The sequence below is a fragment of the Choloepus didactylus genome, chromosome 14 (genome assembly GCF_015220235.1).
Source record: "Choloepus didactylus isolate mChoDid1 chromosome 14, mChoDid1.pri, whole genome shotgun sequence".
Lineage (NCBI taxonomy): Eukaryota > Metazoa > Chordata > Mammalia > Pilosa > Megalonychidae > Choloepus > Choloepus didactylus.
This window is the reverse complement of record NC_051320.1, coordinates 17,144,970-17,171,619: the sequence shown is the minus strand read 5'-3', so window position 1 is coordinate 17,171,619 and position 26,650 is coordinate 17,144,970. Positions and strand designations below refer to the sequence as shown.

Sequence of the window (26,650 nt, the reverse complement as noted above, 5' to 3'; positions counted from 1 at the left end):
AAAGGTACCCAGTGTTCTTTTTTACTTCAATTGCTCTTTTTCACTCTAATTATTATTCTTGTTATTTTTGTGTGTGTGCTAATGAAGGTGTCAGGGATTGATTTAGGTGATGAATGTAGAACTATGTAATGGTACTGTGAGCAATCGAAAGTACGATTTGTTTTGTATGACTGCGTGGTATGTGACTATATCTCAATAAAATGAAGATAAGAAAAAAAAAAAAAAAAGAGGATACTATGAACAACTGTATGCCGGTAAACTGTATAAAGTAGAGGATATGGGCAATTTCCTGGAAACATATGAACAACCTGGACTGACCAGAGGGGAGACGGAGGACCTCGGCCAGCCAGTCGCGGGCGGGGGGATCCAATCAGTTATCAAAAAGCTTCCTGCAAATAGATGCCCAGGGCCAGATGGCTTCACAGGGGAATTCTACCAAACTTCCCAAAAAGAACTTAAACTCTTTCAAAACATTGAAGAAAATGGAACACTACCTAACTCATTTTATGAAGCTAACATCAATCTAATACCAAAACCAGGCAAAGATGCTACAAAAAAGGAAAACTACTGGCCAATCTCCCTAATGAATATAGATGCAAAAATTCTCAACAAAATACTTTTTTACTTAAATTGTTCTTTTTCACTTTAATTTTTATTCTTATTATTTTTGTGTGTGTGGTAATGAAAATGTCAAAAATTAATTTTGGTGATGAATGCACAACTATATAATGGTACTATAAACAACTGAATGTATGCTTTGTTTTGTATGACTGCATGGTATGTGAATATATCTCAATAAAAATGAATTAAAAAAAAAAACCTCTTCAGTACTGAACCTTTCTCCGAATCTCTCTGTCCTTTCTTTGTTTCTCTGTCTGTAGGGCTCCCTTTAGTATCTCCAGTAGGGCAGGTCTCTTGTTAGCAAATTCTCTCAGCATCTGTTTGTCTGTGAAAAATTTAAGCTCTACCTCAAATTTGAAGGAGAGCTTTGCTGGATAAAGTATTCTTGGTTGGAAATTTTTCTCACTCAGAATTTTAAATATATCGTGCCACTGCCTTCTCGCCTCCATGGTGGCTGCTGAGTAGTCACTACTTAATCTTATGCTGTTTCCTTTGTATGTGGTGAATTGCTTTTCTCTTGCTGCTTTCAGAACTTGCTCCTTCTCTTCCGTGTTTGACAGTGTGATCAGAATATGTCTCGATTGGGTTTATTTGGATTTATTCTATTGGAGTTCGCTGAGCATTTAAGATCTGTGTATTTATGTTGTTTAGAAGATTTGGGAAGTTTTCCCCAACAATTTCTTTTAATACTCTTCCCAGACCTTTACCCTTTTCTTCCCCTTCTGGAACACCAATGAGTCTTATATTCAGACATTTTATATTATCTATCATATCCCTGAGGTTCGTTTCGATTTTTTCAATTTTTTTCCCCATTCTTTCTTTTATGCTTTCATTTTCCATTCTGTCATCTTCCAGGTCACTGATTCGTTGTTCAACTTCCTCTAGTCTTGTACTATGAGTGTTCAGAATCTTTTTAATTTGGTCAACAGTTTCTTTAATTTCCATAAGATCATCCATTTTTTTATTTAGTCTTGCAATGTCTTCTTTATGCTCTTCTAGGGTCTTCTTGATATCCTTTGTATCCCGTACTATGGTCTCATTGTTCATCTTTAGTTCTTTGAGTAGCTGCTCTAGGTGCTGTGTCTCTTCTGGTCTTTGGATTTGGGTGCTTGGGCTTGGGTTATCCATATCGTCTGGTTTTTTCATATGCTTTATAATTTTCTGTTGTTTTTGGCCTCTTGGCATTTGCTGAACTTGATAGGGTTCTTTTAGGATTTGTAGACCAATTGAAGTCCTTATCTCTAATTTATCAGATCTACTGCTTCGTGGAGTACACTTTCTCTAACTAACCAGCAGGTGGCGTCCACGAGTCACCTGTTCTCCACAAGCCAGTTCTCCCCTGCTTAGCCTTTTTGGTGAGTGGGGGAGTGAGTCTTGTGGGGTCCAATTGGTGTACCAAGCTTGCGTGTGCAGTTGGTGTTGCCCGCCCTGTATATGGGGTGTGTTTCTGGGCAGTCAGGGAAGGGGGGGTGGCTCTAACAATCAAATCTCCCTGGTGATCCTAGAGTTTTAAAGCTGCTGCAATAGTCTAATCCTTCAGTTCAGTCCTGCCACAGTTTGTCTCTGCCACTGACCCACAAGTCCTTGGTATTGGCGTATGGCTCCTGAGACTTGCAAGTGGGCCCCTCTTCCAGGCCGTGCACCCCCTGGTCCTCTGTTGAGGGATGACTGTGCTATGTCACAGGTGAGTGCCGTCCCCCCAGGGCAGTTCTGGGCTGCTGGGCTGTGTAGGGAGGCTCCCAGTCTGCTGAAATGATAGCTGAATGGGGCTTTGTTAATTCACACTGCTCCACCTTCCCAACTCTGGGACAATCAGCTGAGGTTGCAGGGAAGGCTAACGTCCACACCCAGTTTTGTGGTGTGTGCCTGTTATTTGAAGCACTTCCGTCACACTGGGTTGTCTGGGGCAGCTCTGGGCTATGGGGCTGGCGATGGGCAGGAGTGTTTCCTGTCCACCAGGATGATGGCTGTGAGCGAACACCCCCCTTTTCTTGGGAAGTTGTGGTGTTTAGTGAATTTTCTCAGCCACTGGATTATTGCCTTTTGTCTCAGAGCTCTCTTAGTTCTGCTCTTGTCTTGACCTGCCCAATTGCAAGTCTTTGAAGCTTTCTGTATTGGACTTCTTAGAGTAATTGTTTTAGAAAAAGAAAAAAGGATTAAAAAAAAAAAAAAAAAAGGGCCCTCCTCAGAGATCTAATGGGTTATTGAAATGCTAAGAGACAAAGCAATTAGGGCCATTAAGGAAAGGTCCACAGGGCAGAGAGATCAGCTTTTCTTCGGGATTTGCATATGAGCCTCAGGGCCTGAGCTCTGCCCTTCCCCTTTCTATGTTCACCAGAACTCCAAAAATCCTCCGCTTTTATTTTGGAGTTTTTTGTGTTGTTTTTTTCTATGCCTGTCTCCTCTCTGCTGGGCTGGCTGCTCTCAGATTCTCTGGTGTCTGGTCTCAGTCTGTCTATGGTTGGAGTTTGGATCAGTAGAATGAGTTTCTGATAAGGGCTGCCACTGCAGTTCTCCCTTCTCCTTCCCGGAGCTGACAGCCCCTCCTCCCACGGGATTGATCCGGGCAGTGAGGGGTTCGGGTCCCCTGCCACAAAAACTTACAGATTTCGGTGATCTCAGCAGTTCCACGTTTTCATGAGTGTTGTATGAAGCATGCCCAAAGTCAGATTGCTCTGTGGTGTCCAGTCCACGCAGTTCCTGGCTTTCTACCTACTTTCCTGGAGGAGTAACTAAAACATACAGCTCACCAGTCTGCCATCTTGCCCCGCCTCCCCTGCTCATTGAGGTTTTATTTTTCTTTTTTTATTTTTTATTTTTTCTCTTTCTTTATTTTTATTCTGGTGTTCAGAAACACGTAGGACTTCCTAAAATCTTTCCATAAATGTCTGTTTGGCAGGGTCTTTATAAAACGTTTGGCTATTCCAGGAGTAAAATAAATGCCAAGCTGCAAGAGTTTTTAATAGGATCCTCTCAAACGGCTATTTGGGTGTCTAGAGAAGCTTCCTCAGTGAACAACTGCCGATAATCCCCATGGGTGGGGAGGGAGTATGTGTGGGCAGAGTTCAACCACTGCTGCCCCACAAGGGTAGATGGTAGGCAAGCTCTGCACTGGGGTTACCATTCTGTAGTATTCTCAGAGTCTTCCTAGCACTTGGTAAGCTCTATATTCATGTTAGCAAAATATCTGTCCTCCCAGTTTGAGGCCATGGCCCAAACTAAATTGTTATAGTGATGCTGAGTGATCAAGCAGCTCATTTCCAGGACCAGGGCAGGCATAGAGGTGATGAGTCTAAGGAGCTCACAGTGGGAGAAGACAAAGTTGTAGGGTGTGAGAACAGGTTGTCACGGTGGGCCTCAGCTACTTGTTTGACTTTCATCTTCTGCTCATTGATAAGAGCAGAACACCAGTTGCCTGGGGATAGAAGACCAGTTCTGCCGTTGGTTTCTTGGAAAGCTGTGAAGGTCATATGTGGTGTGACATAAGGTATGACATAAGCTATATTACCTGTGAGGCCCATATTAGATTTTGATAAGAACACTCCAATCTCCAAGTTGTTAAAAAAGATATTCCCTCCTCTTCTTCTCTCCCTCCACTTAAGCATCTCACTCTTAATTTAGACAGACCCACATTTTTGTATAGTATGGGTTAAGGAGAGGTTGGGTTGCTGAAGTAAGTGTTTCATCAAGACACTTTTATAGTAGCTTCAGTGCCAGTTTCAGGACATCTTTCTGTTTTTGTATGCTTAAACTCTTCAGTACTTTCTCCCAGACCAAACTTCCAGGTGAATTAATGCAATGTCTGGATGGATTAATTGGTCCTTTGATTGGCTGTGAATTAATCCATTTGTTTACCAAACGATAATACCCTCTGTACTTGTTAGGCACTCTTGTAAATACTGGACATACAAAATGAATGCAGTAGTACCTGTTTTCAGCAGTTTACAAATCCAAAAAGAATGAAACTGACTTCTCCTGATAGCATCTTGTTACTTTGAGAATAGATTGGAAAGGCTGTTGGCACTCTTCTGGGAAGTTCTAAATGGTGTGGTTGCCTTGGTGATGTAAACCGGTTCTTCCTGGAGAGGTTCCAGGGATCCACGTGCAGTATGCAATAGTCATATTGCACACTCAAACAAAGCTTCATGGGGAGTCAGCTGTTTTGATTGCAATTATCATCTTCATGGTACCCTTAAAACTTGGGTGAAGAACCTAGAGAAAACATCCCGCATAAGGTCCACTTACTTGTGGAGCACACTCCGTGGAATGTTTTTCCAACGTCTTTTCCTCCCTTGCTTTTTCCTAACAAAGCTCCAATTTTGTTTTCCATGTGTCCATGTGCTACAGGCCCTTTTCCTCAAATTAGGGAGTGAATCAGGGTATCACCCCCTTCCCTTGTTGCTTTTGTTTTCTTCTTCCTTCTGGAATTAAAACAGGAAGCTTGAGGTGAAGCAGCCTTCTTGCAACCATGAGGTGACCTTGGAGTTGAAAACCACATGCCAAGGAGGCAGGAATAGAAAGAGAGGAAGAGCATGGGATACTGAATCAGTCAGGGGACAATGAAGAGCAGAGGACACTGTCCCAGCCCAGAGGGGCTCTCTCTGGATCTCTTCAAAGTATGAATAAGAAATCCCTATCTGGTTATGCTACTTGCAATTTTCCTTACAGGGGTCAACTCAATCCCCCCCCCCTTTTTTTTTTTTTTAATCTTCATTTTATTGAGATATATTCACATACCATGCAGTCATACAAAACAAATCGTACTTTCGATTGTTTACAGTACCATTACATAGTGGTACATTCATCACCCAAATCAATCCCTGACACCTTCATTAGCACACACACAAAAATAACAAGAATAATAATTAGAGTGAAAAAGAGCAATTGAAGTAAAAAAGAACACTGGGTACCTTTGTCTGTTTGTTTCCTTCCCCTATTTTTCTACTCATCCATCCATAAACTAGACAAAGTGGAGTGTGGTCCTTATGGCTTTCCCAATCCCATTGTCACCCCTCATAAACTACATTTTTATACAACTGTCTTCGAGATTCATGGGTTCTGGGTTGTAGTTTGATAGTTTCAGGTATCCACCACCAGCTACCCCAATTCTTTAGAACCTAAAAAGGGTTGTCTAAATTGTGCGTAAGAGTGCCCACCAGAGTGACCTCTCGGCTCCTTTTGGAATCTCTCTGCCACTGAAGCTTATTTCATTTCCTTTCACATCCCCCTTTTGGTCAAGAAGATGTTCTCCGTCCCACGATGCCAGGTCTACATTCCTCCCCGGGAGTCGTATTCCACGTTGCCAGGGAGATTCATTCCCCTGGGTGTCTGATCCCACGTAGGGGGGAGGGCAGTGATTTCACCTTTCAAGTTGGCTTAGCTAGAGAGACAGGGCCACATCTGAGCAACAGAGGGGCATTCGGGAGGAGGCTCTTAGGCACAACCATAGGGAGGCCTAGCCTCTCCTTTGCAGCAACCGTCTTCCCAAGGGTAAAACCTGTGGTAGAGGGCTCAACCCATCAAACCACCAGTCCCCTATGTCTGTGGTCATGTTAGCAACCATGGAGGTGGAGTAGGCGAATACCCCTGCATTCTCCACAGGAGGTTTTATTTTATATTTACCTAATTGCTGGTTTTATTTTGCATTTCCCTAATTGCTGGTAATAGTGAACATCTTTTCAAGTGCTTGTCACCTGTATATCCTCTTTGACGAAATATCTGTTCATGTCTGTACCAGACTGGATGTATTATGTCCCCCAGAATGCCATGTTCTCTAATGCAATCTTGTGGGGGCAGACTGATTAATCTTTCTGATTAGGGTGTGACCACTTGATTGAATGTGTGCATGGAGATGTGACTCAATCAACTATGGGCAAGACCTTTGATTAAATCCTCTCCATGGAAATATGGACCCTACGCATTCAGTATGGGTCTTAATTAAATCACTGGAGTCCTATAAGAGTCCACAGACAGAAGGAGCTGTGTTGCAGCCAAGAGAGACATTCTGGAGACGGCTACTGAAAGCAGACTTTTGCTAGCCCAGTCTTTACCTGGGAGAAACTAAGAGAACACCCACAGATGCCTAGAGTGTAACGTTCTGGGAGACAGCTTTTTGAAAGTAGAACCCCGGAGCAGACACCAGCCACATGCCTGTGCCTTCTCAGCTAACAGGTTTTCCGGATGCTATCAGTGTTCTTCAGTGAAGGTACCCTATTGTTGATGGCTTAGTTTGGACACTTCTATGGCCTTTGGACTGTAAATTTGTAACTTAATAAACCCCCTTTATAAAACCCAATCCATTTCTGGTATTTTGCATAAAGGCAGCATTAGCAAACCAAACAATGTCTTTTGCCTATTTTCTAATTTTTTTTTTTTTTACTCAGTTTTGAGAGTTCTTTGTATATGCTAGATACTAGTTCTTTGTCAGATATTTAGTTTACAAATACTTTCTTCCAGTCTGTAGTCTAGTTTTTCATCTACTTACCAGGGTCTTTCACAAAGCAAAAGTTATGAATTTTGATGAAGTCTAATTTATCAAATTTTCCTTTTATGGATCATGCTTTTGGTGACAAGTTACCCAAGCACCAGATACTGAAGATTTCCTCCTATGTTTTTTCCCTAAAATATTAGCAGTTTTAAGTTTTACATTAAGTCCGTGATTTATTTTGAGTGAATTTCTGTAGAAGGTGTTAGGCCAAATTTGGATGTTCAAGTGCTCCAGCACCATTTGCTGAAAAGTCTATCTTTCCTCCCATGAATTGCTTGTGCACCACTGTTAATCTGCTGGGCAGATCAGACCCACTGTGTGGGTCTATTTCTGGGTTCTCTAGTCTGTTCCATTGATCTATGTGTCTATCCTTTCACCAACATCACACAGTCTTAATGACTAGCTCTACAGGACTCTGAATTGGGTAAGGTGATTCCTCCCACTTTCTTCTTTTTCAAAATTATTTTAGCTACTCTAGTTCCTTTGTCTTTTCCGTATAAGAATTTGGTCTAAATCTACAAAAAATCTTGCTGGAATTTTAACAAGAATTGCTTTAACTGACATATTTATTTGGGGAGAAGAGACATCCTTAATAAGCTGAGTCTTCCAATCCATGAACGTGGTATGCCTGTCCATTTATTTAGATCTTTGGTGATTTTTTTCATCAGTGTGTTGCAGTTTTCAGTATACATGTCCTGTTTTTAGAGTTACACTTAAGTATTTCATTCTTTTTGTATGATTATTAATACTTTTAGCTTGGTGTCTATGCTGGTTTGGATGTATTATGTCCCCCCAAATGCCATGTTCTTTAATGCAATCTTGTGGGGGCAGATGTATTAGTGTTGATTAGGTTGGAACCTTCTGATTGATTTCCATGGAGATGTGACTAGTAACACCTTTGATTAGGGTGTGACCTGTTGATGGGATTGTTTCCATGGAGGTGTGGCCCTGCCCATTCAGCTTGGGTCTTGATTTATCACTGGAGTCCTATAAAAGAGCTCACAAACAGAAGGACCACAGAGCAGCTGCAGCTTAAAGACATGTTGGAGATGGCCAATGAAGCAGACTTTTGCTGACATTTTGGAGATACTTACCCAGAGTTTGCCCCGAGAAGCGAAGTCTAGAGACATTTTGGATTCCTTGGGATTTTCTATGTAGACAATACATGTGATTTACCAATAGGAACAGTTTTATTGCTTCCTTTGTGATCTGGATGCTTTTTATTCCCTTTCCTTGCCTGTTGCATTGGCTAGAATTGGCCACAATGCTAAATAAGAGTGGTGAGAGCAGACTTCCTTGCCTTGATCCTGATTTAAGGGTGAAACCTTCAGTCTTTCACCATTAAGTATAATGAAAGCAATGTTTTCTGCAGATGCTCTTTAAAAAGTTGAGGAAGGTCCCTTCATTTTTTTTTTTTTTCTGAGAGTTTTAAATCATGAATAGGTGATGAAATTCATCAAATACTTCTTATACATCACCTGATCTGACTGTATGGTTTTTCTTCTTTAGCCTATTACAATACTGGATTACATTAATTGGTTTTAAAAAATTGTACCAGCACTGCATCCTTGAAATAAACCCATTTGGTCATAATATACATGTTTTACATGTCTACATGTCTATGACTTTATATATTGTGTAATTATATTTGCTGATATTTGGTGAGGATTTTTGCTTATATATTCATAAGGGATATTCGTCTGCAGCTTTCTTTTCTTTCTTTCTCTCTCTCTCTCTTTCTTTTCCAGTCTTTGTTTTTGGTATCAGAGCAGTACAAGCTTCATAAAATTTTCTTGAAGAGGTGGTACAGAATTGGTGTTAATTCTTCTTTAAATAGTTTGAGGTACAATTCTGTAGTGACATGACCTGTGCCTATAGAGTTCTTTCCCGGGAGATTCAAAATTATAAATTCAAGTTCCTTATGAGTTATAGGGTTATTCAAATTATCTATTTTCTATTGGGTGAGTTGTGGTATTCTGTATTTTCCACAGAATTGATCATTTCATCTAAGTTGTCAAATTTATGTGTGTAGAGTTGTTCACAGTATTCCCTTATCATCCTTTTGATGTCTGCAGGATCTGTAGTGGTATCTCCTGTTTCATTCTTGATACTGGTAATTTGTGATCCCTTTCTTTGATTTCTGCTTTTATCTTCATTATTTCCTTCCTTTTGTTTACTTTGGGTTTATTTTGTTCCTCTTTGTGTGTGTGTGGTTTATTTTGCTTTGGGTTCTTGAAGTAGGAGCTTAGATTACTGATAGGAGAATTTTCCTCTGTTCTAATAAATGCATTTAAGGCTATAAATTTCCCTCCTCTCCACACTATTTAGCTGTCTTACAAATTTTGATATATTTATTTTCATTTTAATTCAGTTCTATCCATTTTTCATTTCCCTTGAGACTTCCACTTTGACACACATATTTATTCAGAAACATAGTGCTAAGTTTCCAAGTGTTGAAGATTTTATCTGCTATTGAATTTTAGTTTAGTTCTATTGTGATAGCAGAATATTCTGCATTATATCAGTACCTTTAAATCTACTGAAGTTTGCTTTATGGCTCAGGATGTGGTCTATCTTGATATATGTTCTGTGGGCATTTGAAAAGAATGTGTATTTTGTTGTTGTTGGGTGATAATAGTCTATACATGTTGATTATATCTGTTGGATGATGGTGTTGTTGAGTTCTATATCCTTGCTTTTTGTTTTTTTCGTCTAGTTCGTTTTGGTTTGTTAAAGCTGCCAGAATGCAATATACCAGAAAAGGGTTTGCTTTTTCAATGGGGATTTATTAGTTTACAAATTCACAGTTTTAAGGCCTTAAAAATGTCCAAATTAAGGCATCAAGAGGAAGATACTTTCTTGGAGGAAAGGCTGCTGGCATCTGGGGTTCCTCTGTCACATGGTGACGTCTGCTGGTCCTCTCCTGGGCTCTTGGTTTCACTTTCTCTCTCAGATTTTGTTTCTCAGTGCTTTATTTCAGCTCTTGAAAATGTAGTACCACTTCCTTTGGGCTTTGGTTTTTGATGAGAAATCTGCTGTCACTCGAATTGTTTTTCACCTATAAGGTGTCTTCTGTCCCTGCTTTCATGATTTTTCATTTTTTTTAGCTGTCAGAGGTTTGACTATGTCAGTTTCTTTGGCACCCAGTATGGGAGGCAAAAACAAAACTCAAGGAAATTAATGCTGTGCTATTTCTTGGGTCCTAAGGTCTCTGGTGGTCTGCCTTTTTCTCTCCACTTTTCAGAGTCTTCTTGTTTGTTTTATATATAATGTCCAGGGTTTTAGTTGTATTTTTGTAGGAAGAATAGAGAAAAATACATCTACTCCATCTTCCCAGAAGCAGAAGTCTACTGGTTATTATTTTTATGTCCAATTAGTTCCAAAGTCATGTTAAGAGATTCAGGTTTGGTTTCACTCTTTTTGAACCAAAGGACAATCCTCCACAGTTTTAAAATATGTTATCATGAAGTATTTTTATTTTTAAGGTAATATCTCATGGATGATTACATAATGTTTGTCTGTAAATGCTTTAAAAATGAAATCATGTCAGATTCTCCCTTAAAATTCCAGGCTTTTGAGAAGTAAATTAACTTACACTGTTGTAAAATGCTATTCTCTCTGCAGTATGACACTTTCATGTCCAGCTCAAATTTTAATAACTATATTATTAATCACAGATACAAGTAAATACCTATTGATACCTATTAAGAAAAATTAACACAAAGACATCATAGATAGAGCTACAAATTTAGGATTATTTTCCAGTAGTTGATGCCATGTATCTGACTTCAAAGTATGGTTCCTTTGTTAAAGTGCATATACTTTTGGCTTTATGATTCTCAAAATCAAGAAGAAAATATATTGTTAATAATCAATAAAGATATTTTTCAAATATCTTGAAACCCCCACAACATGCTGGCACTTACGATTTCAAACACGATAGCTAATAAAGGAGTGCCTCTCTGAAACAGGCAGCTTTATGTTTCTTTGAAGCTCAACAAAGGGACAGAATGATTTCTTTGTGGGTTTGCTAGGTAAAGTCAAATGCTACTTTTGTACATTATCAAGTTGTAATTATTGGCAACAATGGGTAAACTGTTAGTTGGTGGTGTACAAAATGCACTAAGAACAATAATAGAACACCTTATCAAGTCTGGCATCTTAGCTATGAATTCCTCAGTGAAAATCTCAGTGCTGCTGAACTACTGTTGTAAACTGCAGGGTTCAGGGGATATTTAGAAGAACAAGTACCATTCTTAATAAATATTTACTGATTCCTTAGAGTGTCTAAGGCACAGTGCCAGCTGCTGCCTAAGATGCCATCCTGTGTTAGCCTTAGAATAATGGTATTCTTCAGTCATTTGTTTTCTAAAACCCCTTTCAGTAACTGCTCTTAGATTCTTACCCAGAAGGTGGGAACGACTTTGGGTAAACTACCTATATTCTTGGTTTTGTTTCCTCTTTTTATAAAATAAAAAGATAGGTGAAAAGGATTAGCTATCTAATCATGTGTATATAAATACATAAATAACATATCCAAACACATGCAGCAAAAGAGAACACGTGTTCAGATTATTTCCAGTAGTTCAGGTTGATCAATTCAAATAACTGAGATAACGTAAATATCATCTATATGTTCCATGCTTTGAATAATGTTATATAGCAATAATATAATACTTTTCTTATTTAAACATAAATGGATACAAATAGCTACTATGTTTGCTGTCTTGAAATATTTCCAAGTGACACCAATATTTTTTTTTTTCCTTTCCATGCAAAACAAATAAGATTTTAGAGAAAATATAAACAAAGATCTGTTAAAGCATTTAGGTTTCAAAAGAAGATTCAGAATTAATTTAAAAATCTGATTTAAAATGAATGTTACAAGACATTTCAAAGGGAAGAAATACAGATATCCCTTCCCACTTTATGATATTAAAGTCTATGAGCATAAGGAAGAAATGCCAATAAGTGAATGTTAAGGTATATAAAATATTTCTATTAGTAAGATGATGATAAACATTTAAAAGGGCCTCTTACCTCTTCCACATTGCAAGCAGTCTTAGCCGAAGTTTCCATGAAGATAAGTCCATGTTCTCGTGCAAAAGCTTCACCTTCTTCTTTTTTTACTTCTCTTCTAGATTCTAAATCACTAAATGTGGGGAAGAAAAGACCATGTTATTAACCAACCCAGTCCAGAAAGAGGAGTCTGTGGTAAGTGTATCATGGGATTCAAGGTTGTGCTGATAATTCTTTCAAGAATTAAGTATATTATTAAAAGTATTACAAGGGTCAAAGTGTTCAGGGTACACTACCTAGTTTCAAAAAACTTACATGCCAGGAAAAAAAAAAAAAGGAAAGAAAAGATTATGAGTTAGAGTTCTAGAATGCCAGAACTAGGAAAAACCTAAAGGAGCATGTAGTCTAACATTCTCATGGTAACTGTATAGCACAGTGAGGACCCAGAGAAGGATACCACTGTGCTCAAAATAACCATTTGTAAGAGGGAGAGCAGGACTACACAAGTCTCTCAGCCTTTGGCCAGAGTGACAGAGTTTCTATGAAATTGACTGAATAATAAGTCACAGAACTCTTAGAAGCTATAGGAAATAGTTTAGCAAAACCTAAGGTTCTAAAAAAAAACAAGAATTAGATTATTAAATAATTCTGGTTTCTTCTACAAGCAAAATGTTATAGGAAAAAAGAGAACAAAAGTCTTAGTGAGAAATTTTGATCATAAGTGTGGTAATTCATTTTTATCACACTGGAACTGTATTAGTGAGATGGGGAGAAAAGTAGCAGTGTCCTTCAAGTGTGTTTCACTTCAAAAGTTCAAAAATGTTATTATTATAAGATCATTTAAGCATAATATATAATGCTTATATACTTTCCATGTGGCCTTGACAGATACAATATTTTGCTGGTTTATTTCAGATTTTTTATTTTTTTTTAAGAAATAAAATCAGTAGAGATACAGTTTACTCATCTCCTATGTGCCTTTCTCTGATCTCATTCTTTTCCCTCTTACTCCACAGGTAACCACTACTCTGAATTTGGTGTTTTCATTATAATGCATTTTAATACTTACATGTTTATAGCTATACTATAGAGAGGTTTTTTTTTTTTTTTTTTTTTTTTTTGGTATGTTTTAAAACTATACGTAGGTATCATTTATGACTTGTTAATTTTGGTCAGCCTTATATTTTTCAGATTTATCTATGTGATATATGTAGATCTAGTTTACTTTTTGCTGCTGTATAATATTCTATTGAATGAATACACAATTACTTTTTAATTCTCCATTTGACAGTTATTTTACATTTTTCACTATTATAAATGATTACAAATCAAAGATGGACATGACAGTTTAAATGCCAGTAGGGGAGAGACAGAACAAGATTATGTGAGTAAAGGATACGGTACGTTAGGAAGCGTTCAGGTGTGAAAGAACAAGTGGAAAGAGGAGTGCCAGCGCTGAGGAGGAAAGGCTACTCTGTTAAGCAGTGTGGCCATCCCCAAATTAACTGACTTTGAATTTCTTTCTTCTTTTGTCTTGTTCTTCTGCCCACAGGTGACTTGCTTTACGTAGTCATGCTGTATCTGCCAACTTTGTGTTCTGATTTTTTTCACTTAATATTTTATTTAGGTCATTACATCTTTCCCATAAACATCATTTTTAGTGAGTATACTATCCCATGAAGTAGATACATCACAATGTATTTAACCTTTTCCTTACTGTTGGATGACAAGAGCAGCTAACAGAGTATGTGCCAAGGACTGGACAAAGTATTTTCAATGGACTATCACATTTAATCCACTTAACAAATGAGAAAGCTGAAGCACAAAGAGGCAAAGCAAAACAGCCAAGCCCACACTGTAAGGAAGAACTGGTTTTCTAACACAGGCAGCCTGATTCCAAACCACTGTACTATATTGTACCATTAAATATATTTTATAAATGATTATTTTTTGATACTAATTGAGCATATTGAAGAATTTTTTGTAAAATACAAACACAATGAAGAAAATAGCTACCCACCATTCCTCCATGGTTAATTAGCATCTTGATGAATATAGTTCTAATTGTTTTTATATTGTACATACACATACCTACTATTCATTGTATTTTGCTTTCACTTACTAATATCACAGATCATTTTCCTATGCCATCTTGCAGACTTTTATAATATTAATTTTTAATGATTTCACAGTAAATAATCGCAGCAGTTCATGCAAGTCTAAATTATACCAATTAGGGATAATACAAAACAAAACAAAGACGTTAAAAGTTTCATTTGCCTAATATTAAGTAACATCAATGGTTCAACTTTACAAAATTCACCAGGAATTATATAACTTCAAAGCTGGCTGACTGGATAAGTGGTAAATTATGTTCACGATGTTGCCATACAGTAGCTCTTTATCAGGTCACTGTTGTTTCTATAAACTGGAACTTCTGTGAGTGACAATGGTGACAGTTTTGCAACCTTTGCTGTTGCTTTAACTTAAAATACTTTGCAGTTTATAAAAGGCCATGTAAGTGTTCATTAAGTAGCAGTGCAAGTGCTGATAAAATATGCCCCAAAAATATGAAATGATGGAAAGAAAGTATGACATAAAATACTATGAAGGCAACTAGAAGGGTAAGCCATGCTGTTAATTTAGGTGACAGTGCTGTGAAATATGAGAAATAAATTTGATGAGGATATAAAAAGCAACTTAAAGCAAGTAAACTTTAAGTTTGCAAAAGTTAGAGCATAACTGGGCAAGAATAATTTATTATCTGAGTATCTCCCATATGCCAAGCTTTTTCCTGGATATGGGGATAGATTTACTCAACAAGAGCAAAAAAATATCTAAAATTCCCTGGCCTCACGGAGCTTACATTCCAGTAGGAATTATATATGGTGTGGGGGAAGGGGGCAAGCTAGCAAGTAATACAGTAATATGCTTGTGGAATTCAGCCCCCTCATTTGACAATCATTCTTAAAGGAAAATTAGCTTTGAGTTATACAAATATTCAAGAAAATACGACTCCCTCTAAGTGCCCTTAATCTCATTTTATGTGAATCCTCTATCTTTGGATGTTTTAAGTCATTTCCAGTTTTTCACTACCAGTATTTCCGGATGATGTTTGCATTTGCAAAGCCATCACAGCAAAGAGGATGTGTATGTTTGGGGGCTGTTCAAAAAACAGAAAGCAGCAGTTTAGCAATTCACAATCTTTCTGTTTTACCACCAGCTCAGACTGAGTATCACTGTTCTTTACTTTGGTCCTTTTCTCAGTTTTCCAGGTACAGAATCATGCTGTTTTCTATGACCTTTCACCCTCTCTAAATGTCATTTAAGTTGCCCCCATTAAGTAAATATTGTTTTTCCTAAGCCATTCTTTTTATTTATGCCTACTTCTTGTTTAGAGTTTGTATTATAATCCTTTGACTACTAAAACGTTCATCTCTTTAGACTCTGCTTCCTATTGCTCGTATAACCCATTTAAAAAGCCATAGGAAGAAATTTTGACTAGGCCACTGCCCTTTTAAATTACCTCCAAAGGCTCCTTACTGCTTAATGCATTTAATTAAAAAAAAATGCTCATTCGGTGGTCACATCTACTCCAATTCAGTTCATCTAATAATAATCATTCATTTACCTGTTATTTACCATTCATTCTTTGCATGTCATATACTCTTCTACTTTTCCTTTCTCCTAGTTTCTTCCTGAAAATTTCTTTCCTCAGCTACTTTAGTTCTAAAGTTACCCATCTATCATCATTATAGTATAATATACACTATACTACAAATTTCCTTTTCACATTTGGATTATAAATTCCTCATGGGCAACAACCAAATTTAAGCCGCCAGTAAGAAGAAAAACACTAGATACAGTAACATTACAAAATCAAGAGCTTTTCTTTTTCCTTTTAAATATAATGACAAGATGCCTAAAAACAAGAGAACAAACTTCAACAATTTTTAAGGTTTCATTGTTGCCACTCATCGTGTTTCAGACACAAAGAAAAAACTGGTAAACTAAAAGAAGTATAAAAATTCTCTTTACTCTTCATGTATTCTCCTTTTATTCACATGACACCATTGAATGATGGAAAAAACATTTCCATACTAGAAAGATTAAAACTTCCCTCCAATAGCCTTAACCTTGAAAGGTTTAATGAGATGATGTTAAATAAGGAAAGAAAACCCAAGAAAAACCTTGACTGGACGCCAATGTAATAGATATCTCTATTACAAAGAAGTTATCAATAGTTGGCTTTATAAAACATGGAAATGTCACTTAATTAAATATATTCTGTGAATATTAAACCTCAACTTCTATTAAAATAACTTTTTAAAATCAAATTTATATAGTATTACATTATTTGCTATTTTATTATTTTGTTTACAGCTTTACTGAAGTATAAATGACATATAAGAAACGATACATATTTAATAAAGTATGTTTGATGAGTTTCAACACATGTATACCTGAAACTATCACCCCCCAAATTTCCTCATAATCTATTGTCATCCATCCTTTCCTTCCCCTATACCCCAGGCAATCACTGATCCGCTTTCTGCCACCATAGACTACTCTGAATTTTCCAGAATTTTATATAAATGGAACCATACTACTGTCTTTTTTTTTTTTTTTGGTCTGGTTTTTTATACTTGACATAATTATTTTAAAATTCATCCACTTTGTGGCATGTGTAAGTACTTACTTCCACTTTATTGCTGAGCAATATTCCACTGTATGGCTATATCACAATTAACTGATCCATTCATCTGTTAATGGACATTTGGGTTGTTTCTAGTTTTTGGCTATTAATATAAAGCCTTAGCTATATGCTTAAAAGTAAGCTTAGAAGTACTCACTATTGTGATATCTGCTAAACAACACTGTGTGTTCAGGATTTTAGGTAGAAACACACCTGATTAATCTATGTATTATATTAATTCATGTAATGCACATTAGGCCTTGAAAAAAAGGAGAAAATATTTTTGAGTTCTGTACAGATATTTATTTCTAATGCCAAATATTATAAAAGATATGGATAATATTTAACCATCTTCCTCCCCTCAAATAAATCAGTGGGTTTTATTTTAAATTGCTAATCAGATAAAAATCCTGTCAGATTATCTTTTAAAGCACACCTTTGAACAAAAGTAATTTCCAATAACAACCGTAACAATAATTTCCAACAAGCTTATTCTCTGCATTTTAAAAACCAAAAGATAGAACTTTCAAAATTTTATGATTTAAGCTACCAATAATTTACACTTGAACAAATATATAGGAAAATTAGTTACATAACCATAATCTATAGTTTTCGTCATTAATGCAATGTAAACTCTAAATTAGTCTTTTTACCTTTTATTTCCAATAAGCATAATGACCATGTTGGAATTGGAATGCTGGCGGGCATCTTCTAACCAGGTTGTCAAGTGGTTGAATGTATCTCTCCTAAACATAAATGATAATTTGATTACTATTTTCAAAGCACTTCCCCCCAACACTGTACAATGAACAGCACATATTCCATTAAAGGGAACTGTATTTTGAGCCAGATTTATGTAATGAGAAACAGATTTCAAGTACAGTATCTGGGTTTAGAGTTCAATGATTACATTTCCTTTTGGAAATTAAATGTAACATAACTTCTGAAAATTCCATGTATAAACAATATTACCAAAGTGATAAATTTGGGGGTGGTATACATATAAGTAAAACAATTTAGTTGCAGATTCTTGTAGTAAATTTAAATTTGATTCAAGATACACAATTTTCAAGGCAAACAGCCAGGGCATAGAGGCAAAGCTATATCTTTATTACTGGTATCCTTATTTATTTAGAAAAATTCTCTAAACTACCCATAGAACTGAAATATTTCCAAATTCTCACCTTGTAATATCATACACCAGCAAAGCCCCTGCTGCACCTCTGTAATATGACCTTGTGATGGAACGAAAGGACTCCTGCCCTGCCTGTTGGGAAAGAAAAGATGGAAAGTTTTCTTTTAATAAACGATTTTCTTCGTTTTTATATTATTCACCTGCAGAATTATTACATAGGTAGGGAAGGAGTGCATAAAGGGAAAAAGAGAAAACGTAACTTCAGCAGCATTAGGAAAGTCACATAATATCACTACTGCTCAAGTCAACCAGACACACAGGCAGACACCCCCTCCCCACACCAGGAACAAGACCTCTAAACCTTTTTTGGCAATCCCTGACAACCCAATTTACTGAATGGCTTCACAATACATGAATCATTATTAGAGCACAGAATGGACTCCTAGCAACTAAGCTCTGAAGACAAATTTGAAAGGAAGCAAATAACCCAGAGCCTCACATTTGAATTCAATAACCCACTCCCTAGGGCAGCTGTTGACACTAGAATAAATAAAGCCCATTGTAAATAAATGATGAATGACATCTTTACGCCCACCATCTGCTGGTGTAAAGGTTGTTGGAAGGCCAAGGATGCAGATTTTATCAGTTATATCATAAACTGCAGTGAGCTTTCAACAGTCATCAAATGGAATTCTTTGAGCAATCATTTTATTACGAAAAACAGAAAATGGTTCTGAATATAATTTATATATTTTTTCTCTACACAATCAATTTTCTCTGCATTTGATACACAATGCTTGTCAAAAGGCAACAGGATGTAAAAGTCATCTTTATATCCACTTGTGAAATAGACACCAGATATTATACAAAATTAGTTAATTTCTCTCTTTTATTGGTGGCACTAACATTCTGTTTTTAAAGATAGACTAGTGAGGGATATGCCTACTGCCTCTGAATTTAAAATGGACAGTTTTTATCAAAAGAACTTTTTAATTTTATTTGCTTTTCTACTCTTTTCTACTTTTCAATCCAGTTGAACAATTTTTATATTCAAAATCCACTTACGTCTTGAGTAAGTCATGTTTACATGCTCTGCATTCTGATCTTCCAACGCAAATATTAAGCCCCCTCACTCTCAGAATGCACACACCGACAGCTCATGCTCTGCCCTATTCTAACACTGACACTGTAATTCTTTGCTTTAGCTGGCCCTTCTGCTCTACTCTTCTTCCTCCCACTTAGTGCCCAGCACCAGGTCTGGCCCACAGCAGACATGCAGAAAAAAGTCTGCTGAGTCAACGAATTCAGATGTCTCTTCATCACATGTAGCAAATGTTCACTACTCAATCTCATCTAAATGACTGGAAACAGTAAAATTCTAACATGCTAAGACAGTAAAAAGAACTTCTCCTACATGGAAAGTAACAATCAGACCTCTCTTAGTTATTCCAAGAGCAATTCTGGCACTTAGAATAACGTCTGATGTTAAAGACTGAAAAAAATACAGCATAAAAGGGCTGCAAAAACAGCTTTAAAAAAATGAGATATTGGTTGGAAGCATGAAATTAATTAAAATTATTCTTCATTTATATAAATATATACAGAGAGAGATGTTATCTTTCAAAATAAGTCCTTTGAAATCCAAGTTCAAATGGAAGCATTATGGGAGTTTCTTCAACTGCTTAGCATGAGACAACAAAGGACCAAACCACTTCACGATGAATCATATATACCAAAGAGGGATTCTGTGGTAACAAGAAAAACAGAAATATTTTATTAGTTTAAAACAAAAATCAAGTTCAGAGCTCTTGTATCTCCCATGCCTAAATGTCAAGCAAAAGTACAAGTTCTTTAAAACAATCTTGCACGGACATTCTGTTGGACAAATTAAAATGAATACATTGGGAAAAACACGACTACAGAATCTAAAATGTCACTGTTTCCAGACTAGAAGTGATATAATAAAATAGTAAAGGGGCAAATAAACTTACACAAAGGAGAAAAGTATACGTCTTTATACTATTCTCATTCCTCTTGAATGATTATGCAAAGAACAAACATGTTCCAATATGGGAATAACTTACAAAAGTACTGCTTTATACCGAATCTGCCAAATTTGGATTTTGCTCATGATTACAAAACAAAAACAAAAACACACAGTCCAATGAAAGATTATGAATGTAGCAATGCATCTTAAACTTTATATTAAGTTTAATATAAAAATATTAGGTTTATATTAAACCTTATAATAAACAAGAACAGAATTTCCAAATTCTTGAGACCTGACATGTATGAAAAACATCACATACTCTCGGCTCAATCTTCTTGCTAATGGCATTGGCAGCAGGGAAATAAATCTTGTCCAATAAAATGTTCTATTATGGCTCCCCTAACTATAAACTATTGAACAAAAACAAGTAACCAGCTAGTCAAATGGTTAACTGTCTTGATCATACTGAAGCAAAGTAATCCAGATTTTAAAAAGTACTTTATTATAAATTTGCCCAAACTCTTGTTGATCTATATTGTAGAAAAAAGAATGTCAATGTAGGAAATATGTTAGATCTTCTTCACTTTAAAGTGCTAGTTTAAAGAGGTTTTGGAACTTTGAAATTTAACAGGATGCAGAATTCTTTGTAGTAAGGGATTCCAGATAGTAGCTTAGGGTGTAAAGAAAAAATGCATATAATAAGATGGGAATGACTGGCTAAGCGAATAGCACTAGAAAACAAATAAATCTAGGGTAGGGTGGCCAGAACGGACCATGAGCTGTTTGATTTTTGTAAAAAATTAGCAAGATACCTAGATATGCAAAAAAAGTAGGCCTTGAGAGATAATGGGCATGCTCATTTTTAGCCATGCACAGTTTTTAAAATCAGAGTCATGGGACACTTGTGCAGAAGATATCTTGTTTGATGCAAAGAGCCAATAATTAGAAAATTTAGATTTGTGATGATCAATGTTATATACACATATACATATATATATATATAACTTCAGCTATGCAATACACAGCCAAGCAGCAAAAAGAAGAAAAAAAGTACTAAATGGCCAAAGTAGCTGTCACAATGCTTAAGCCCCAGGTCTTTTCAGGTACTTTACTAAACAGACTCAACTTAAAAACTCTAGGGCTATGATTCAGGAACCCTTATCATGGAGGAAAACAATTCTGAAATCTACATGCATGAGCAAGACTTCAGATTTGGATGACAGTAAGATTAGCAAGAATCAACAGTGATTGTTAGGCCACCATAGAGTCCATAGCAAGGATGGCTATTATTTAGTGAAAATGCCAACCTGGCCTATTTAATTTTGGGCCTTTTAGAATAGATCCTGAGAAAAGAAACAAGGGTTGTAAAAACCTAGAAAGAACAGATGTTGAATGCTTTTAAATTTTTGAGTTTAGGCAGGACCAAGATGGCTACATAAGCCACTCCAGAGTGCTTTTTCCTGATTGAAACTTTAAACAACTGGCAAAAACTGGCAAAGGCATCTTCCTCAAAACTCTGGAAAACAGATAAAGGGTTGCAGCAACTGAGCAAGTTACTACATCAACAATCTTGAATCAAGAAAGCTGAATCAAGAAAACACAGCTTTAAAATCGGCAAGAGAAGCTTCTGGCACCCTTGCTGGCTCCTCTTGCACCCCCTCCACCACCCCCTCCCAGCCTGGGCTCCCATCATACATCCCTGGTCCCCCAGTTCTGGAAGGAGTTGAGTAACCCCGGTACACATTTTAGGGTGTCTGTATGTTGGTGCCAATCTATCCAGAGGGAGCCTGAAAAACTGAATCGAGAAACTCATCTCTGGCTCACCCCCTAGAAACTGCCCTGCAGGCAGAAGCAGCTTACAGACAGCTAAGGAAGTTTAGGAAACAAATAAGTCCAAGTCGCCTAGGGTAAAGGATTACCTCCTTAAGAAATATAGCAGAGCACCCTAGAGAGGGTAAAAGTCTATGTCATAGGGAGTAGAGAGGGAACTGGAATTTCCTATAAATGGCAGAATTCCTAAGGGTAGGAGATAGCAAAGCCAAGATAAGAAAGGCTCAGAAAAGACAGAGAGGACCCTGCAATTCACTTTCATCTTGGGCTGACATTTTTGGTAGGAGAGCTCCAATTTGTAAAGACTGTGAAAAGTGTTTTTTTGTGTGGGTTTGTTTGTATTTGTTAGCTCCTGGTACTCAAGGAAATCTCTGTCATATCACCAGCTGGATTCAAACTTAAGGAACATCTAGCTCAGGGAATAAATCCCACAGTCAACACTTCAAAATATTAAAAATTTATAGTAAGTTTAAAAAAGATTACAAGACAAAAAAACATGAAATGATAGCTTATCCAAAGGCACGATATAAAATTCCAGAAACTAACTACAAAGATGACCAGAATGTGGACATACCAGACAAAGACTATGATCCTCAATATACTCAAGGGGATAAATAAAACAGAGAAAGAGCTAAAGGATATCAGGAAAACAACGTGAGAATCCTTATAAAGAGATAGAAATTTTAAAAAGGAACCAAATAGATACTGGAGTTGAAGACCACAAAACTGAAATGAAAAATTCCCTAGAGCGTATCAAAAACACATTGGAGCTGGAAGAAGAAAGAAAATCAGTGAACTAAAAAACAACACAAGTGAAATGATTCAGGCTGAGGAGCTGAATGCAAAAGAACAAAAAAAAAGTGACCTGAGCTTAAGAGACCTGTGGGACACTTTCAAATGTATCGATACATGCACTATGGGAGAGAAAAGGTTCGAAGGAACAGTCAAAGAAATACTGCAAGAAGACTTCCCAAATCTAATGAAAGGAATGAATATGCACATTCAAGAAGCCCAATGAACCCAAAATAGGATAAAGCAAACCATGACCAGACACATAGAAGTCAAACTAAAGAATGCCAAGTATAAGGACAGACTTCTGAAAATGCACAAGAAAAGCAAAATGTTATGTACAAGGGAGCTCCAATAAGATTAAGTGCCAACTTCTCACCAATAACCATGGAGGCAAGCAGGCAAAGGGATGCAGTATTAAAAATGCTGAAAGAAACCAACTGCCAACCAAGAATTTTATATCCAGAAGGACTGTCTTTCAAAAGTGAGGGTGATTAGAATGTTAGCTCTACAAGGGCAGGGATTTTTACTTGTTTTGTTTGCTGTTGTATCCCTCATACCTGGAGCAGTTCAAAAATTATCACTGAATGAAAAAATATTAAAATATGTGGAAATATGTTTTTAAAAAGCCCAATACAGGTGGCTACCAATTTAGAAGTTCAAGCCCTTGATTTTGGGGCTTGCCTCTATGAAGTCTGTTACTGCCAAGGAGAGGCTAAGCCTACTTAAAATTGTGCCTAAGCTCTTTGTTGCACAGATGTGGCCCTGTCTCTCTAGCTAAGCCAACTTGAAAGGTGAAATCACTGCCCTCCCCTCTACGTGGGATCAGACACCCAGGGGAGTGAATCTCCCTGGCAACGTGGAATATGACTCCCGGGGAGGAATGTAGACCTGGCATCGTGGGACGGAGAACATCTTCTTGACCAAAAGGGGGATGTGAAAGGAAATGAAATAAGCTTCAGTGGCAGAGAGAATCCAAAAGGAGCCGAGAGGTCACTCTGGTGGGCACTCTTACGCACACTTTAGACAACCCTTTTTAGGTTCTAAAGAATTGGGGTAGTTGGTGGTGGATACCTGAAACTATCAAACTACAACCCAGAACCCATGAATCTCGAAGACAGTTGTATAAAAATGTAGCTTATGAGGGGTGACAAGGGGATTGGGAAAGCCATAAGGACCACACTCCACTTTGTCTAGTTTATGGATGGATGAGTAGAAAAATAGGGGAAGGAAACAAACAGACAAAGGTACCCAGTGTTCTTTTTTACTTCAATTGCTCTTTTTCACTCTAATTATTATTCTTGTTATTCTTGTGTGTGTGCTAATGAAGGTGTCAGGGATTGATTTGGGTGATGGATGTACAACTATGTAGTGGTACTGTGAACAATCGAAAGTACGATTTGTTTTGTATGACTGCGTGGTATATGAATATATCTCAATAAAATGAAGATTAAAAAAAAAAAAAAAAAAAAAGACATAATGCTGAGCAAAATAAGCCAGGCACAAAAAGAGACATATTGTATGTTACCACTAATGTGAATTCTGTGAAAAATGTACAATGTTTTATACTGTAGAAGGTAGGGGACCTAGAGATACCAATTAGTGGAGGGGGAATGATAATCTAATAAGAACAGATAAACTATGGAGGGTAATCTCAATGTTATGGGAATGCTCAGGAATGATTATGGTTTGTAAACTTTCTTGGATATAGTAAGATCATGTTGGAAGCAATAGAGTTATTTTAGGTTTTTTTTTCTCTTATTCCTTTGTTTTCTTAGGGGTTGTTAATTTTCTTGGGGTATGGTAGGAACATGTTGGAAGCAATGTAGTTATTTTAGATTATTTGTTTTTCTTACTCCTTTGTTTGGACATGGTTTATTAATTTTCTTGGGGTATGGTAGGAACATATTGGAAGCAAAGTAATTATTTTAGGTTATTTGTTTTCCTTAATCCATTGCTTTGTTTGAAATGTTGTGGGGTTTTTTTGGTTGTTGTTTGCCTGTTTGTTTTTAATTTTTTGATAAACAAAGTTAAAAAATTGAAAAAAAATCAGTAGAAAAATGGGAGTAAAAACTAAATGACAAATAGCGTGGGATGGGGGGATGGTTTGGGTATTCTCTTTTCACTTTTATTTTTTATTCTTATTCTGATTCTTTCTGATGTAAGGAAAATGTTCAGAAATAGATTGTGGTGATGAACGCATAACTATATGATCATACTGTGAACAGTTGATTGTATACCATGGATGACTGTATGGTTTGTGAATATATTTCAATAAAACTGAATTAAAAAAAAAAAAAAAATTGTGCCTAAGAGTCACCCCCAGAGAATCTCTTTTGTTGCTCAGATGTGGCCTCTCTCTCTAAGCAAACTCTGCAGGTAAACTCACTGCCCTCCCCACTACGTGGGACATGACACCAGGGGTGTAAATCTTCCTGGCAATGTGGGACATGACTCACAGGGATGAGCCTGGCCCTGGCATCATGGGATTGAGAAAGCCTTTCTGACCAAAAGGGGGAAGAGAAATGAAACAAGATAAAGTTTCAGTGGCCGAGAGCTCTCAATTAGTTGAGAAGTCATTCTGGAGGTTATTCTTATGCATTATATAGATATCTCTTTATACTTTTTAGTGTATTGGAATAGCTAGAAGAAAATACCTGAAACTGTTGAACTGCAACCCAATAGCCTTTATTCTTGAAGACGATGGTATAACTATATAGCTTACACTCTGTGATGGTGTGATTGTGAAAACTTTGTGACTTCCACTCCCTTTATACAGTGTATGGATAGATGAATAGAAAAATGAGGCCAAAAAGTAACTGAATAGTAGGGAGGGATAGGGGTATAGGATGTTTTGGGTGTTCTTTTTTTACTTTAACTTTAATTTTTATTCTTTTTGTGTGTGATAATGAAAATGTTCAAATATTGATTGTGGTGATAAATGCACAACTATATAATGGTACTGTGAACAAGTGATTGTACACATGTGTATGGTATGTGAATATATCTCAATAAAATTGAATTGAAAAAAAAAAACAAAACATTCCCAGTCACAGGTATCTCTGACCCTATCTCCAATCAACTGCCCAATACACTAATATATAGACTTTTGTGAACATATATTCACAGGCCAGAAGAAATGTACTTTTCTACACAAAGGAGAGGTCCACCATCTTCCCTCACTTTGTGTTAAAGCCCAATTCTCACTATCCCTCTTACTGAAGTCAATAAGAGTTAACCAGCTCTTTTCTAACTCTTTGTGTATAGCTGGAGTTAGACTTATCTCTCTGAGATAATAGAAAGGATTTCTTAAGTCATTTTTCTGTATCATGGATATAAAAAAGTATCACCTGCAAAACTTGGTTGTGAAATACATGTTTCAGAAAATAGTTATGGATTGTGTGGTTTGAATCTATTATGTTCCCCACAAAAGCCATATTCTTCAATGCAATCTTGTGGGGGCAGACTTATTAGTCTTTTGATTAAGGTGGAAACTTTTGATTAGATCATTTCCATGGAGGTATGACCCTGCCCATTCTGGGTGGGTCTTAATTAAATCACTGGAGTCCTTTAAGAGAGCTCTCAGAGAGAAGGAGCTCAGAGAAGCTGAGAGAAGCATTTTGGAGAGAAGCTAAGATATGTAATCCAGAGTTTGCCCCGGGGAGACGCTAAGAGCCGACAGAGACTCAGACACTTGGAGATGAGACAGAAGGATGTTTGGAGATGCAAAGCTAAGAGATGAAGACCAGGGTTTGCCCTGGAGGAGCTAAGAGAGGACCCCCAGATGCTTAGAGACAAACACCCCAGGAGAACCAAGTACAGAGGTGACAGGAGCTAAGAGAGAAGCCAGAGACATTTTGGAGAAAGCCATTTTTAAACCAGAGCCTGGGAACAAAGGACAAGCAGATGCCAGCCATGTGCCTTCCCGACTGACAGAGGTGTTCTGGATGCCATTGGCCTTTCTTTAGTGACATTATCCTGTTGTTGATGCCTTAGTTTGGACACTTTCATGGCCTTAGCACTGTAAATTTGTAACCTAATAAATTCACTTTCTAAAAGTCAAAAAAAAAAAAAAAAAAAATT

The 26,650-nt window shown here is 37.0% G+C and overlaps 1 protein-coding gene across 2 annotated transcripts in view; it reads right to left on the bottom strand.

The window, feature by feature from the left end:
• RAB2A (RAB2A, member RAS oncogene family) overlaps nt 1-26,650 on the bottom strand; it is a 135,436-nt gene that overhangs the window by 31,707 nt on the left and 77,079 nt on the right. For both annotated transcript variants that reach the window (XM_037803543.1, XM_037803542.1), the window contains exons 4-6: nt 18,008-18,090; nt 17,477-17,569; nt 12,149-12,260 (exon numbers count right to left, since the gene is read on the bottom strand). In XM_037803543.1, coding sequence (XP_037659471.1) covers nt 12,149-12,260; nt 17,477-17,569; nt 18,008-18,090 — 288 coding nt within the window. The remainder of the gene's footprint in view (nt 1-12,148; nt 12,261-17,476; nt 17,570-18,007; nt 18,091-26,650) is intronic.